Source organism: Octodon degus, unplaced genomic scaffold (genome assembly GCF_000260255.1).
Source record: "Octodon degus isolate 3935 unplaced genomic scaffold, OctDeg1.0 scaffold00014, whole genome shotgun sequence".
Classification (NCBI taxonomy): Eukaryota; Metazoa; Chordata; class Mammalia; order Rodentia; family Octodontidae; genus Octodon; species Octodon degus.
In genome coordinates this window covers 9,588,881-9,604,651 of record NW_004524590.1, presented here as the reverse complement: position 1 = coordinate 9,604,651, position 15,771 = coordinate 9,588,881, and the positions used below count along the sequence as shown (strand labels likewise).

The 15,771-nt window shown below is 44.4% G+C and overlaps 1 protein-coding gene across 1 annotated transcript; it reads left to right on the top strand.

The window, feature by feature from the left end:
• The first annotated feature begins 15,138 nt into the window (after positions 1–15,138).
• On the top strand, positions 15,139–15,368 carry LOC101588167 (MICOS complex subunit MIC10-like). Its single transcript, XM_004626400.1, has 2 exons — positions 15,139–15,208; positions 15,256–15,368. Exons 1-2 carry the CDS (start codon positions 15,139–15,141, stop codon positions 15,366–15,368), a joined length of 183 nt encoding a protein of 60 aa, XP_004626457.1.
• The last annotated feature ends 403 nt before the right edge of the window (positions 15,369–15,771 follow it).

Genomic DNA, 15,771 nt, shown 5'->3' with positions numbered 1-15,771 from the left:
AGAGCAAAGGGAGGAGCAGCAGCAGCGGCAGCTAGCAAGCCTCTCTCCCTTCCTTATATTGTAACGCAGATTACCCACCCCAGGCCGGGGAAGCAATCACACCCATCACCCAGCATTGGATCATGAGTTAGTCACAAACTCTAAAGCCTGCCTCAGTGACTACATGGGGCTTTGAGGGGACAACTGGACCCAGAAATAGCAGACAGTGAACTCAGCCTGGGAACAGGAAGATGGACAGGCCAGGCCAGAGGCGGGGAGAGTTGCTTTCTGACTCCTGGCGCTCTCCCTCTGCAGATGCAGAAGAGCACTGCCGATGACTGAGCTCATGCCGTTGGGCTTGCCAGGCAAGCACTTAATCTACTGAGCCATCTCCCTGGCCCCGTTTGCTTATTCTTTGTAAGGCGAAAGAAGTTTATGAATTGAACAACTGGTGCCACTGTTGGCGTGTTTTACGGCTCATATCTAGATGTCCCCCTAGAAGCCCCAGACAGTCATAGGTGGGACTTTTCAGAGGCAGCTGGACTTAGGGTGTGTGACTCTGGGCTCAAGGACGTGATGCTGGGGATGGATTCATGCATGATGCTAGGATTAAGGCCACCTCCCCCCAAGGCAGCTAGGATATGAAAGACCAAAAACATATTTTGTCACTTGCTGCTTGCTGCTTGCTGCTTTTCCTGCCTTCTTCCTGCCATAAACCGTTTCTCCTCTCTGATGACTTTCTTCAGTGCTACCCTGGCTTGGAGCCACCCCACAATGGACTGAAACCTCTGCAAACTGTGAACTATGCTAAGCCTCTCCTCCTTTAGCTCTGAGTGTCAAGTATTTTGTCTAAGCAACGAGAATCGTAAATAAGACAGTGTGATCAAAATTCCCAGCATCATGAGGGGCAGATAGGCAATATGACCCTGAATAAGATGTCCCAAAAAGGCTGAAGCATCTTTGGTGCAAGATTCCAACCAGAGGTGCCTACCCTGAGTTCCATCCTGAAATGAGAACATTCTATTTTTTCTAAAAACATCTACATTTTTCATAAATGTCAGCATCATAGAAGGAAAATAAAGGCTGAGATTAGTTTCCATTTTAAATGAAACAAGGGGATGAGGCAACTAAGTGCCAGTCATGAGCCTAGACACAAGCCTGTCCTGAAGGGAAAATGGACCTATAAGTAACTGACAAAATTAGCATGTGACAATAGATCAAAGAACTGTATTCACTTAAAATTTCCTGACACTGATAATTGTACTACAGTTCTTATATTCATTGTTTCATTATTATAATGAAGTACCTGAATTGGGAAAGAAAAGGGGCCTATCTTGATTCATGGTCGTGCTCTAGAGTCAGGGGATAGATCTGGTAGTCTCTTGCTGACAAACTGGCAAGGTGGGACAGGGCATCACATGGCAAGAGACAGGACTACATTGTGTCCTCTGGTCTCTATTTCTTATAACGTCACTAGAATTCAATTCTGGAGCTTCTACCTTGATGACCTTAGCTAACCCTAGTCACCTCTCAAAGACCTCTGAACACTGCAGGTGGATTAAGTTTTACCCTCCTAATACTTTAGAATGACATTAAATTTCAGCACATGGACCCTTGGGATACACTCAAGCTATATCAAACTGTAGCAGTTATATACCAGAAAGATTTTCTTCTTAAGAAAGACAGACCAAGTTGCCAAGGATTAAGATACAATTTACTGGGAAATGGTCAAGGAAAAAACTGTGAGCGCACGCGTATGTGTGTGTGTGTATGTACATACAGTGAGAATCTCGAGTCCGAGAGAATGCCTGGCATTACCTAGAGGTGCCCTAAAAGTCACCACATAGATGCTTTTGAGAGGCAGGCAGAAGGTCAGAGTGAATAGTAGATGTGACAGTGGGCAGAAACAGCAGTGGTGTGAGGTAGGGGCCTGTGATATCCTCCTCGGGCTGCAGCACACGCCTGAGATAAGGAAATGTCTAAAAAGACAAGGCTAACCTTGGCTCCCATGAAGGTTCCAGGCTATGGTCAGTTGGCCCAAAAGCAACAGTGGAGAGAAAGCATGTAGGTGAAGGGGTGAAAGGCAGAGGGGGGCCGCTCACTTCAGGGCTGGAAAACAAGAGGAAAAGGAAGAGATTAGGGGCCTGCAAGCGCCTTCAGGGTCACACCCTAATGGCCTAGTGAACTAACACCGCCCACTCAGCCCCCTTTCTACAGGTCCCGTCACCTCCTGATAACATCGAGCTGGGGGATCAAACCGTCAATACATGGATTTTTAAGTGACATCCCAGATCCCACTTATAGCAGGGCCACAAGCCAAGGAAAACAGGTGACCTCCAGATGCTGGAGAAGGCCAAGGAACAACTCTGTCTTGAAGACTTCAAAAAGAAGGCTCTGCTGACACCTTCCCCTCAACCTAATGATACTGATTTTAGTAACTGGCCTCCAGAACAGTGAGAGAATCATTTGTTTTGTGTTAAGCCACTAAGTTTGTGATAATTTGTGGCAGCAGTCACAGGCAACTAATACACCTACATGTATATGATATGTGTGTGTGTGTGTGTGTGTGCACGTATGCACAGACACGCAGTCATACAGACACGCACACACACATATGACCTTCATGGACAGCGTACTCATAAGCTTGCCATCTCACTGAGGGTTTTTTTTGTATTCCTCAAACCAGCACTCGCAGTTCTTTGGGGACGTTTGTCGACATGCTCAGCAGTGATGAAGCATTCAAGTGGGACATGTGCACGTGGCCATATACAGCAAAACAAAGCCTCCTTGTTTCATGTCATGCAACTCTAAACAAGTGTCCTTGTCATGGTCTAGTTTCACACTTTATGCCTTCTCCTGGCAATTGTGTTCCTAAAAACGTCTCCCAAGGGCAGTGCTCCCGTGCCACCCAGCGTCTCTGCATATAGGAAAGCTGTAATGTGCCTCAGGGAGGAAACGCAAGTGTGTGCACTCAGCGGGCTTGTTGGGGCGTGAGCTGTGGCGCTGCTGACCGCAGCTCAGTCTAAGTGAGTCAATAGTATTGATTAAGCAAGATATCCTTAAATAGAAACAGACTATTGATTGATTGCTTGCCAAAGATATTATCACCGGAGGCTCAAAAGAACGTAACACTGTACTATGCCAGAGAGCAACACATCAATTAATTAGTGGTCATAGTAATATATATATATATATATATATATATATGTGTGTGTGTGTGTGTGTGTGTGTGATAGAGAGGGAGATAGAGAAAGAGAGAAAGGGAGAGAGACATGCAAGAGAAAGCAAAAGTGAAAGATAAGTATGGGTGAGGGTATGTGGGTATTCTTGGAATTATTCTTGCAAATTTCCTGTAAGTTTGAAACTACTGTCAAGCAGTGGCACCCAAATGTGTCCCATCAGATCAGCATGTCTGAACCCCATATTTCAAGCTCAGTGAAGAGCCAGTGTCAGGAAAGCCAGGGTGCACTAGGGTAGGCTCTGCAGGTGCAGCTGGGAAGGGGCGGAATGGTCCCCATGGTGCCCACGCTGTGGGTGGGTGGTGCGGACTCAAGCCTTGTAATTCTTGATGGCACTGGCCAGCTGGCTCCCTAGAACTGCATCTCTGCCATAAGTAGCCATCAGAGAGAGGAGAGAGGGCAGTCGAGATTCTCCATCCATAATTCCCCTGGGCAGGAGAGGTGAACAGATGGCTCAGGAAGAACCACAGCACCCATCTGAGTGGTCATCTAAGTCAAAGGCTCCATCAGCCTCACAGCCACCAAGCCACAAGCTTGCCCCCACCTTGTTCTCACACCCAGTCACACTCACCAGGCCCTCTCGTTGCCCCACATGCAGTTGCCTCGGTAGCATTTATCTCGCATAGAGTACGTGCCCAAGGAATTCTTGCTTTCCCTTAATCTTGGATTTTCTGCGTTGGTGAAACGGCGCCATCATGTACCTAGGTACCTGTGCTCCAAGTTTTGGATCCACCCTCTGTTCTTTTTATAGTTGGTTCTGGCTGTTGCTATTTTGCATTCTTTCATTTTTGGTAAAACTCACGCATAGTAAAATACGCAGATCTTAACTGTCAAGTTGATGAATGTTAAGTTGTTAAGTGAAAGTTCATACCCACACACACATATACCTGTCAGCCCAACACCTCAGCCAGGACATAGGAGTTATCTCCCTCAATCCAGAAAAGTTCCCTCATCTCCTTTCTGGTACATTGTTTTTGAGTTTTCAAATGTTAAAGCAGCCTTAGGGCTGGCCCAATAGCTCAGTGGATTAAAGCTCCTGCAAGCAGGTGCAGGGGCCAGGGGCTCCATTCCCAGGCCTGCCCTGCTGGCCCCAGCCCTGGGCTGTCATGAGATGGCCATTAAGACTGGGTGTGGTGGCGCGCACCTATAATCCCAGCTCTTGGAGGCTGTAAACAGGTGGATCACTATGAGTTGGATCTAGTAATGAGACCCTGAACACCCTGTAGACCCTTCCTTAAAAAAAATACAAAAAAAATGTTAAAGCAGCCTTGTGAAGCAGGAGGATTGCTGCAAGCTGAAGGCCAAGTCTTGCGGATAATCCACTACGATTATGGACTAGTGGACTATATTGGATTATTGTGCTGAATTCACACACCTACAATATTTAAATGGCAATGGAATACCCATCTCTGACAAAACTAAACCAAAAAATGGAATACAAATGAAGGATCATTTTGTATCTGTACATACAAAATAGTTAAGATAAATATACACCTACTTTCTTTTAATTGTTTTTTTTTTTTGCTGAACCAGGGATTGAACTCAGGCCCTTGTGCTTGCCAGGCAAGCACTTATTTTACTGAGCCATTTCCCTGACCCCTACTTTCTTTTAATTAAATGAGAAGAAAGATTTGTGCTAATAGTGTTTGGACAGGACATCATGTCTGCATCTTGTACTATGAATGACCACTACGAAGACAACAATATGCAATGTATTAATTATTGAAACTGTCCTACTAATCGGTTTTGAAACTGTTTCATTGCTATTTGTTTCTCAATAAAATTAATAAAAAATATAAAAATAAAACAAAAAAAAGTTCAAGACCAGACTGGATTACATAGTGAAACCCTGTCTCAAAAAGACAAATAAAATTAAAGAAAAAAAAAATAGCAGCCTTGCCTTCCTGGGGTACAGGGTTCTTAGTCACAATTATCACCTTTTTACATACTACTAGACTGTATCTGCCAATATCTTCTGAAGGACTGTGGCACACTGAATAGTGGCCCCCCAAATGCCCACTGTTCTCATCCTTGGCATCTGTAAATTTTTCCATGGCACATGAGACTCTGAAGATGTGCATGTGCAGTTAAAGATCTTGCCACTAGAGAGAAGCTCCTACCTGGGGAGATAGCTCAGTAGAATAAGTGCTTGCCCAGCAAGCACAAGGTCCTGAGTTCAATCCCCGGTACCACACACACACACACACACACACACACAAAAAGAGGATCCTAGATCATCCACGTGGCACTGTGCAGGACAGATGCAGAGAGGGCTATGACTAAGACGACAGTAATGTAGGAACTGCAGACACTACCTGGCTGAGGAGCTCAGGCTGGCAGCGCGGCTCTGCGGCAGGAGAAGAAACAGGTTCTCCCTTGCAGCCGCCGCTGGGAGCTCGGCCCGGTGAAGCCGACTTCCAAATTCTGGTCTCCAGAATGATAAAGGCATGAAGCTGTATTGTTTAAGCCAAAGACCAAGTCTGTGGTGATTCGTCCCAACAGTACCTGGACACCAGCACAGGGGTTACATGTTCTGTGCTTTTCTTTTCACTTTAAGTGCCACATCGTGTACTGCGGTACTCTGGCTTCATAAACCAAGTTAGTATTTCCTTTTCCTCTATCTTCTGAAAGAGTTTGCTTCAACTTAGTATTACTTCTTCCTTAACTATTTGGCATTTATCAGCAAAACCATTTTGACCTGGAGGTTTTTTGTGGAGAGACTTTTAAATTATAAATATAATTTCTGATAGACTTAGGGGTATTCAGATTTTCTGTTTCTTTCTTTTCTTTTCTCTCTCTTCTTTTTTTTTTTTTTTTTTTTTGGTGGAACTGGAGATTGAACTCAGGCCCTTATGCTTGCCAGGCAACAGATTTTCTCTTTCTTAACGAGCCAGCTTTCGATCTGGTGAGTTAATTGGGTTTGTTAAGGACTTTACCCATCTTGCCAACGCCATCAGCTTATCAGCATAAAGGTGCTCAGACCCCCTCTCCTTCTAGCTTTTAACCACCTGGAGGATACATTATCCTATTTCCCTTTTCATTTCTTTCTTTTTTATTTTAAAAGGAAAAAGCGAATAACAAGAACAAAGACAAAAACAAAGCCACATAAAACAATAAATATGGCATAAAATTTCAAGACAAGAATAGGACATTGACAGCGGTTGTTATATCATGTTTTTAAAAACAAAATGTGTTTGAGTCCTAGCCCAGGTCTGGTGAGTGTGTGGAGAGCTTCCTGCTACCCTGCGCTGGCGGGACCAGTCCCAACCCAGGCGCAGCGTGGGCCGGACCCTCTCCCAACCCCTCGGGCCGGGCCGCTTCCCACCACTCCGCAGTGCCTCCCCCACCCCTCCTGCCCAGTAGGAATTTCTGCCGAGTTCCGGGAACTCCCAAACCCAGTCCTAGCCCAGGTCCGCAACAGGAAGGAGCTGAGCACAGCAGTCAGACCTAAGTCAGACGCAGCTGGATAAGTCCAAACTCTGTAGAGCTCCACCTGAACTTCAGTACGTGTGAAGGTTATAACTACAGCAAAGATCTACAACAAAGGGCAGAGGACAGTGTTACACAAAATGACGAGAAGGAACAAAATGCAACATCAGAACCCAAGCCCACCCATAACAAATGCAGAGGACACTAACACAGAACAAATTGGAAATCACACAGCTGAAAGCAATGAATCAACAGCTTCTGAAATAAAACAGCTGCAGAAAGTTGTAAAAGACCTCAGATTGGAAATGAAAAAAGAAATCCCTGAATTAATAACATCTGCACTAAAGAATCAAATCCAGAAACATAGGGAAGCAACCCAGTGCCCACCCAGAACAAGTGTGGAGGATACTAGCTCGGCTCAAATGCATGAATCAAGAGCGTCGATAGTAAATAAGCAGCAGAAGAGAGATATAGAAGAAATCAGAGCGCAATTCTTTTCTGAAATAAAAAAAGAACTCTCAGAACTCGTAGCAGATGAAGTAAAGAAGCAGCTGCAGAAATATAAGCAGGAAACCCAATCTGAAAAAAACACTGCAGTAAAAGAATTTTTAACTGCTTCTAAGGAAGATATTGATAAAAAAATACAGGAGATTAGAAAAACGATGGACTCCTTGAATGAGCAATACAGGAAAGAAATAGATCGCATGAAGCAGAGTCAAAGAGATATAGAGGAAATGAAACTCTCAATCACAAGCTTGCAAAACCGTTTAAGTGAATGTGAAGACAGAGTTTCAGATCTTGAAGATGCTGGTGTAGATAGCGAAAAGGTAAGAAAGGATCTCTTAAAAACAATGAGGATGCAGGAAAGAATAATTCATCACCTGCAAGATGATGCAAAGATGAGCAATGTGAGACTAATAGGCATCAATGAGAAAGAAGGAGTCAATACAAATGACATTAAAAAAATATGGGCAGAAGTAATAGCAGAAAACTTCCCAAATATGAGGAAACAATCTGACATTCAGGTAACTGAAGCATACAGACCGCCAAAGAACCTCAACCCAATGAAAAACAAAATGTGTTTGGTTGTTACAGGGTCTCTCTACACAGCTCAGACTCATAGTGACCCTCCTGTTTTCAGCCTCCCCAGAGCTGGGATTACAGGTGTGTGCCACCTGGACTTGGTGGCCTAGAGGCAGGGCTGGTGCGGCTGGTGGTGCCAGGGATCAAACCCCGGTCCCTGAGCTTGTCTAAGCAGATGCTTAGTTAGCTGAGGTATCTCGCCAGCCCTATGTCACATATTGTTATCACTGAATGTATTGTTCAGACTACCAGATATAGGCATGCAAAACTGATCACACAATTAAAACATTAACTCTTCCTTTCCATAAACCTTGATTTTTTTCTTTGTCCTTTTTACTTTCCTTTTTCATTTCTAGTACTAATATTTCTCATTTGTACTCTTTAAAATAGATATAATTCTTCCTAGTGGTTTATCAGTTTGTTAAATCCTGTCAAAAACTTCTTCCTAAATCTTCAAAGTTTAGAATGCTTAATAACTCATTTAAAACCTTTATTCTCTGTTTTTTATTTGTTCGATCAGTCTTTCTGTGTTTGTTTGGTTTTGCTTTGTTTTCTGAGACAGAGTCTTGTTATATAATTGAGGTTGGCCTTAAACTCACTACGTAACCCAGACTGGGGTAAAACCCACAGTGATCCTCCTGCCTCAGCCCCCTGAGTACTGGGATTACAGTCATGTGCCACCATGCCTGACCTCCTCTCTGTTTGTAAAAGAATTTTACCTGTAAGTACTAGTTTAGCTGTTTACCATAAATTTTGATATGTTATAGTTTCATTACAACTTGGCCCCAAATTTCAAAAACTTTCCTTGTGATTCTTTCTTTAATCTATAGGTGATTGATCCTTTATAGGTACATTAATGTCCAAATGTAACTAGCTTTTTAAATGTCTAATAAAATTCAATTGCCAAGAAACAAATCTTTTGAAATCTAATGAAATCATTTTATAATCTAGCCCACTCTACTATCTCATGAACATCTCATATGCCTGGATTTCATAGCCTATCTACACTTTAATCCTGGTGAGTTAATCCTATGACATAATTTCTCTGAGCCTCCATCTCTCTTAAAGTCCAGAAAGAATAAATGATGACATCATCGATCTGAAAATGCAATGAGAATGACATCAAGAGCTCTTAGTGCTCTGATGGCCCACCAGGGCAGGTTCTCACCCTCTCCTTCTTTCACTCTTTGTTATGATGGCTACAAGGACCATAATTAGTGTTGTCACTGTGTTGCAATTGAACTTCAGAGGTTGTTATTAAACCCTGCCCCTAGGAGCCTGCTCTTCAGTGGATTACTGGGTGGTGATTGAAGAGTTCTTCTCAGGGTGTCTGTCCTCACCCTCCTAACTAAATAGCTTGCTTCCCATGTCACCCAGAGGCTGCTGTGGAAAGGAAGGAGGCACCAGCCCTGCCAGGTCCTCCAAGCCACAGTGGTGCCCTGATGTGGGCAGGTTTGTTAAGAGAACAGCTCCTAGAGACATCCCATGTGGGCCCAACAACTTTCTTGAACTTTTGCTTCTCTGCTTTGGCTGTGGCCTGGAGCGTGTCCTGGAGACTGTCCTCGGCTCATCTTCCAGGGCACCAGACCTGCAAGCCTTGCACAAAGTAAGGCCCTTTGAATTGTCCTTGCCTCTGGGATGTGATTGGTCTATAAATCATACTTTGAGCTGTATGCAAAGCTCCTCCCTGTTGCTTCCGAATGTCACCTTCTGGTACTTGAAGGAGCAGAAGAGCACTCTGGGGCTGGCCTGGTTCTTTTTTTTTTTTTTTGTACTGGGAATCAAACTCAGGACCTTGCACTTGCCAGACAGGCACTGTGACACTGAGCTATCTCCCCAGCCCTAGCCTGGTTCTTGTTCCTTGAGACAGATTTTACTTATTTGCCTGCCTGTATGTTTAGGGATGCTTTGCTTCATAGAAATCCTAGAAGATTTACAGCTTGTGCAGATAAATATCTTCCTTTCTTGGTTTTACTTTGAGATTGTTATAATGTGGATCACAAATGTCCTCATAGGTGGCGCCTTTGGAAGGTTTTTATTTATTTCTCTTGTCTAAATCAGGAAGCAACAGAGATGGCTTGATGTGAGGAGGTGGGGCCTGGCCAGAGGAGTTGGAGGAGATGGCCCCTGGAGTGCATCCTGTAAAGGTGGCTGTCCCTCCCTGGCTCCTCCCTGTGCTCACTGCTTCCTGACCCCCATGACCCAAGCAGCTTTTCCTCTGCTCTGCCCCTTTGCCGCGCCCTTCTGCCTCAGAGCCAGTCCATTGTGGGCTAAACCACACACCCAAATAAATCTCCCTTCTAAATTGTGGGTGTTCACTCCTGTTCGTTATAATTCTGGAAACATTGGCCAGAGCAATTAGACGAGAGAAATGAATAAAAGGAATAGTGACTGGAAAGGAAGAAGTGAAATTATCATTATTTGCAGATGACATGATACTGTACATAGAGGACCCCAAAAACTCCACTAAGAGACTTGTAGATTTAATAACCAAATTCAATAGTGTAGCAAGATACAAAGTTAATACTCAAGGATCAATAGCATTTCTATACACAAACAACAAATGCACCAAGAGAGAAATTATGAAAACAACGCCATTTGCAATAACATCCCCAAAAATGAAATACTTAGGAATCCATCTCGCAAAGCAAGTAAGAGATTTATACAGCAAAAATTATAATACTCTGAAAAAAGAGCACTATAAAGAGAAGAGGATTTCAGAAAATAGAAAGGTATTCCTTGCTCCTGGATAGGAAGAACCAACATTGTGAAAATGGCCATACTTCAAAAATTGTTATACAGATTTAATGCAATCTCAATTAAAATACCATTAGCATATCTCACAGATCTATAAAAATATTCCTAAAATTCATCTGGAACCAGAAGAGACCTAGAGTAGGAAAAGCAATCCTGGGTAACAAAGGAAAGGCAGGAGGTAACACAATCTCTGACTTGAAATTATACTACAGAGCTCCTGTGATAAAATCAGCATGGTACTGGGGGAAAAAAAAAGACCTGTGGATCAATGGACTAGACTAGATATAGACACAACTATAAGCACACCCGGCCACCTTATCTTTGACAAATGAACCAAATATGTTCATTAGAAGAAAGATAACCTCTTTAATACATGGTACTGGAAAAACTGGCTCTCCACATACCAAAGGCTTAAAATAGACCCATGCCTATCACCATGCACAAAGCTATAGTCAAAATGGATCAAAGATTTAAATATTAAAACTGAAACACTAAATTTTCTGGAAGAGAAAGTAGGTAGAAGCCTTAATGATATAGGAGTAGGTAAAGAGTTTATGAACAAAAATCAAACTGCATGGGAAATACTTCAAAGAATCAACAATTGGGATCTCATCTTTTTTAAAAACTTCTGCACGTCAAAAGAAATCACCAACAGAGTAAAAAGAAAACCTGCAAAGTGAGAAACAATTATAGCGACTGTCCGGTGGACAAAGGACTCCTGTCTAGAACATAAAAAGAATTTTAAATAATCAGGCCTCCAAAATTCAAAGACCCAATCCAAAAACAAAGGGCATCTGAGATGAATAAATGCTTCACAAATGAAAAGATACAAATGACAAACAAATATATGAAAAAATCTTCAACATCACTGGTCATCCAAGAGATGCACATTAAAATGACACTGAGATACCAACTTACACTGAAAAGAATGGCTATCATCAAGAACTCAACCAATAACAAATGCTGGAGGGGCTGTAGAAAAAAGAGACCCTTCTCCACTGTTGGCGGGAGTACAGGCTGGTACAACCATTATGGAAATCATGTGGACATTCCTCAAAAGCTAAGATTGGAGTTCCTATTCAAGCAAGCTATTTCCCTCGTAGGTATTTTTCCAGAAGAACTGAAATCATCGTCCCACAGGGATATCTGTGCACCCATGTTTATAGCAGTACAATTTGTCATAGCAAAATCTTGGAAGCAACCCAAATGCCCATCAACTGAGGAATGAATAAAAAAGACATGGTATTTTTACACAATGGGATATTATTCATCTATAAAAAAAGATAAATTGGAAGCTTTTGTGGACAAATGGATGCAGCTAGAGACTACATTGGTAAGTGAAATAAATCGGATCCACATGTGCAACTGTCGAATTATCTTGCTAGCGTGAGAACCTGCAAGAGTAATGAAAATCTGAAAGGTACAACGGATACTATCCAAGGGAAAGAAATGGTTCAGTGGAAGGGAAAAACTGGGTTGAGGAAAAGGACACACGAAAGACGGGAAAAAATATATTTGGGTAAACACGCAGAATGGTTTAGATGGCTGTGTTGTCAATTTCTGCTGGTCTTTTGAAAGGAGCAGTTAATGCTTAATTTTTTTTTTTTTACTCTGATTTCTTTTCCTCTTTTGAATTTTTTTATAACTTATTTGGTTTTTTTTCTTTAAGCGAATCATACACGTTTATTTCTGATAATGTGAACAACTACTCTGAGGACAGCATCACATAATTCAGCAACCATTGTTGAATTCCTATTACTTTGTTTAGTGAAATCTTGTATCGTTTCTAATGCTGTTTTTTTTTTCTTTATATCTCTATTTTGTATTCTTTTTTAAAAAACTGTGGGTGCTGGGTATTTTTTTCACTGATTAGGAAAATGACTAATACATAGATGATCTTTCGACCGGAATACACAGCTCTGTAGCCCAGAAAACTTTTTTAAAAAATATAACATACTCACTTGCTACTCCTCCACTCTGTTAGCATCCTGAAGCTCTTACTGAGAAGCCCCAGGGTGCGTGGCCCTGGGGATGCGGCACTGAGCAAGAACCAATCCCTGCCCTTGGGGAGCTCACAGATTAATGAGAGAAGCTGGAGCTGCAGCAGGAGGAGGAGGAGGCAGCGGGAGGGAGGGTGGGATGCAGTGGGCTCCTCGTTCCTTGGCAATATCTGTTCTAGTTGTTCCTGGTGGGATTAGCGCTGTCCTCCGCCCTGAGCGGGCAGGATATTGATTTTCACCGTAGGCATCGTCTAATCTCGCTTCTTCTCAGTAACCCGGAAGCACTCGGCAAGTTGGTGGCCCGGCCACTAGCGCGGCTTGTCACTGTCCCTCGTGCTCTCACTCCCTCTGTGAGGACCTCGCTGCCTGAGTCTCTAGCGCAGGGGTCCCTTTGCTTGCGCCCTGAGGCCACGCTTGGCTGACTCGGGCTCCGCCTACTGCTCGCCCCTGGGCACTCCCGAGAAGTGGGCTTCTTGTGGTCATCTGTCGCGTGCCAGCTTTCTGACCCTTTGTCCTGATTTTTGCCCTGAACCTTTTTGAGGGCTCCTCCTCGTCTGAGTCCCCCGAACAATTTGCTCTCTCTCCAGCATTGTCCCATGCGTCCCATCGAGCTCGCCTAGCTCACCCTGTCCTCGGTCATAGGTAGCGACCTTTCCTCCAGTGAGGGCAGTGGGCAGCACGGTAGCTCAGATCTGGGACCCTGGATCACTGCCCGCACCGGGGTGACCAATCCGAGGTGCAGGTTGAGGTGAACCCAGTCCTCAGCCCGGGTTCGTGGGCTCCAGGGCAGCTCTGACTATGCGTGTGGGGCGCACTGTCCTCCTCACTGCCTGGCTTCAGTCACACACAAAGGACAGCCCCTGGAGCCACCTGGCCCCCGTGGGACTGCTGCAACAGTCTCTACCTCTCCCTGCATCCAGTATTCCTGACTTAGGCGACACAATTAGGAGGACCAGATAATTGAACAAAACCACAGAGTATTCTGCCGTGGAGCCCCTCTTCCAGAGCTCCCAGAAGCCCCACAGCTGGCGAGGTTATTTATGTTAACCTCCCATTTAGAAATTAAGCTCCGATCTGGAAATTAAGGATTGTAATTTAGCATTAACCCAGATGTCAAGATGAAATGAGACACACTGTGGGGGAAATTGAATTCCATATTGCCGAAGACCCATTTTATTTATAATAACCAGCCACTCACATCATGCCAATATTGATGGATCATATGTTTAAAATTTTGATAGCTCATTCATTTCTATAATTACATTTATTTCAAATTAAATAAGTCTTGCACACCCTTGATATACAAAGAGACAAAATTAATTTGTGGATCAGAATTAACCTGCCATTCAACCCCCAGAACTGTCCTTTCTCAAAGCCCTTGGAGAGTGGCACTCTGCCATTTCAGAAGGGATGATTGCATCCGAGAAGGTCTAACTTTTGACCTCAGAGCATCTTCATCCTTTGCCTCAGAGGGAAGAGTCATCACAAAGGTGGCCAAGAGTGGGCCCACTTCTGGGCAGGCTCAGAGATGGAGATGAGGCCCTTTATCAGCAGAGCCAATCTGCCCGGCAGATAGCCAGTGTAGTCCTAAGTGTGGCATCGGGGCTTCTGGAGAGGCACAGGAGTGTTGTCTGTGCCCACTGCTTACTGCTGGGCAGATTAGCAAAATTCATCCCATTGCCCTTCCAGAGCAGGGTGACAGAAATGCCCACTACTCCCTGGCTACCCACAGATGGCCACTACTGGCTTGCCTGAGAGTGTAGTTGTGGACAAATGTCGCTCACCAGATGGGCAGGGGACCTGCACGGGCTTGCCGTGTGGATGATGCTGACCAGCTTGCCCAGTCCCTCCCATGTGGTCACCCAGGATCAGCACCACGCACACCGGGGGCCAGCTGGTCCAGGGACAGAATCAGTGCCTTACAGAGTTGGGCCCAGGTGGAGACCAGTAGACGAGAGAGAGAGAGAGAGAGAGAGAGAGAGAGAGAGAGAGAGAGAGAGAGAGAGAGAGAGAAGTGTTTGCCCTTGATTCTGGAGCCAATTCTGTGCACTTGAGGGTTATTAGGTTTCTGTCCTTGCAGGTTTGAGCTTGCCTCTGCCTTTGTTCAGTTTATCCTTGTGTACGACAGGGGACAGTGACAGCCAGCTCAAGGAATTATAATCCCACGCCAAAATGTGCGAGAGTGGCAGGTGACATCTAGGCCCAAGGGGGCCACAGAGAGTCCCTTAAGATGTCCTGCTTAGAGTGGGAAGCCCAGGTTCAGTGCACAAGCAGGCTGGTGAGACCTGCGAGGGTTTCAGGTCTGCAAACACAGCAGCGATATACCTGGGAGAGAGAATGGAAGGCCCTGCTCTGTCCCAAGCACTAGTGAGGGGCAAGTTTGAACTTACACGCAGTGGTCGGGCAGCACTAGCCACAGCCCACGAATAGCCTCGTCAGGACGTGCGCATCTCGGTCCTGTACTGGCCCAAGTCACTTGATCACCAAGAAGCAGAAATACTCCCTCCGGGTATGTGTGCACACCCTCCTGCTGCCCCCATCTTCCTGAGCCTGGGGAGGGAGGACAGAGATTATTCTGAATTAATGGAGTTTTAGGGGAATCAGAGTGCGGGCCACGGCTGTGAGGAAAGCTGAAGCTGTGGACCGGGAACATGTCAGAATGTGACCTCGGCCGGAAGTGGGAGCAGTGCCTGGCAGATGCAATCATGAAGATAGGTACTGGTTTTGGATTAGGAGTTGTTTCTTCTCTTACCTTCTTTAAAAAAAAGAATGTGGCCTTTGGTTCTGCACGGGATTGGGGATGCCCCACTCCCGCTGTCAGCATGACTTCCAGGCTCCGTGTCTTCTACGTGGAAAATATGTCAAAGAGCATGTGCAGTGACCCACACAGAGAGCATCCCCGCAGGAGCAGGAGAAATCACGCTTATTCCTCAGGAATACCAAAGTGCCCTGGAGTAGGTGGACGCTGCTCTGTAGCAGTGTTACCAATAATGCTTTAAACGCCGGCACACGGTTTATATATTGGAAACCAAGTCTGTTGCTTGTTTTGTATTGTCTCTCTGTAAATCGTAAGGAGGTGATCTTAAAAGAAATAAATTTAAAAAGGAAAAAAAGAATTAATGGAGTTTTAAACCACAATGGTAAAAACAATTTTGTGAATTTGAATCAGCTAAGTAGCTTAGATCCATTTCCTATACCAAACAAAGTATGTGTTCAGTATCCAAAATTAAATTGAATGGACCAAACCCAGAGTTTTGCTTGGCTGGAGTGGCTCTGTCAGCATG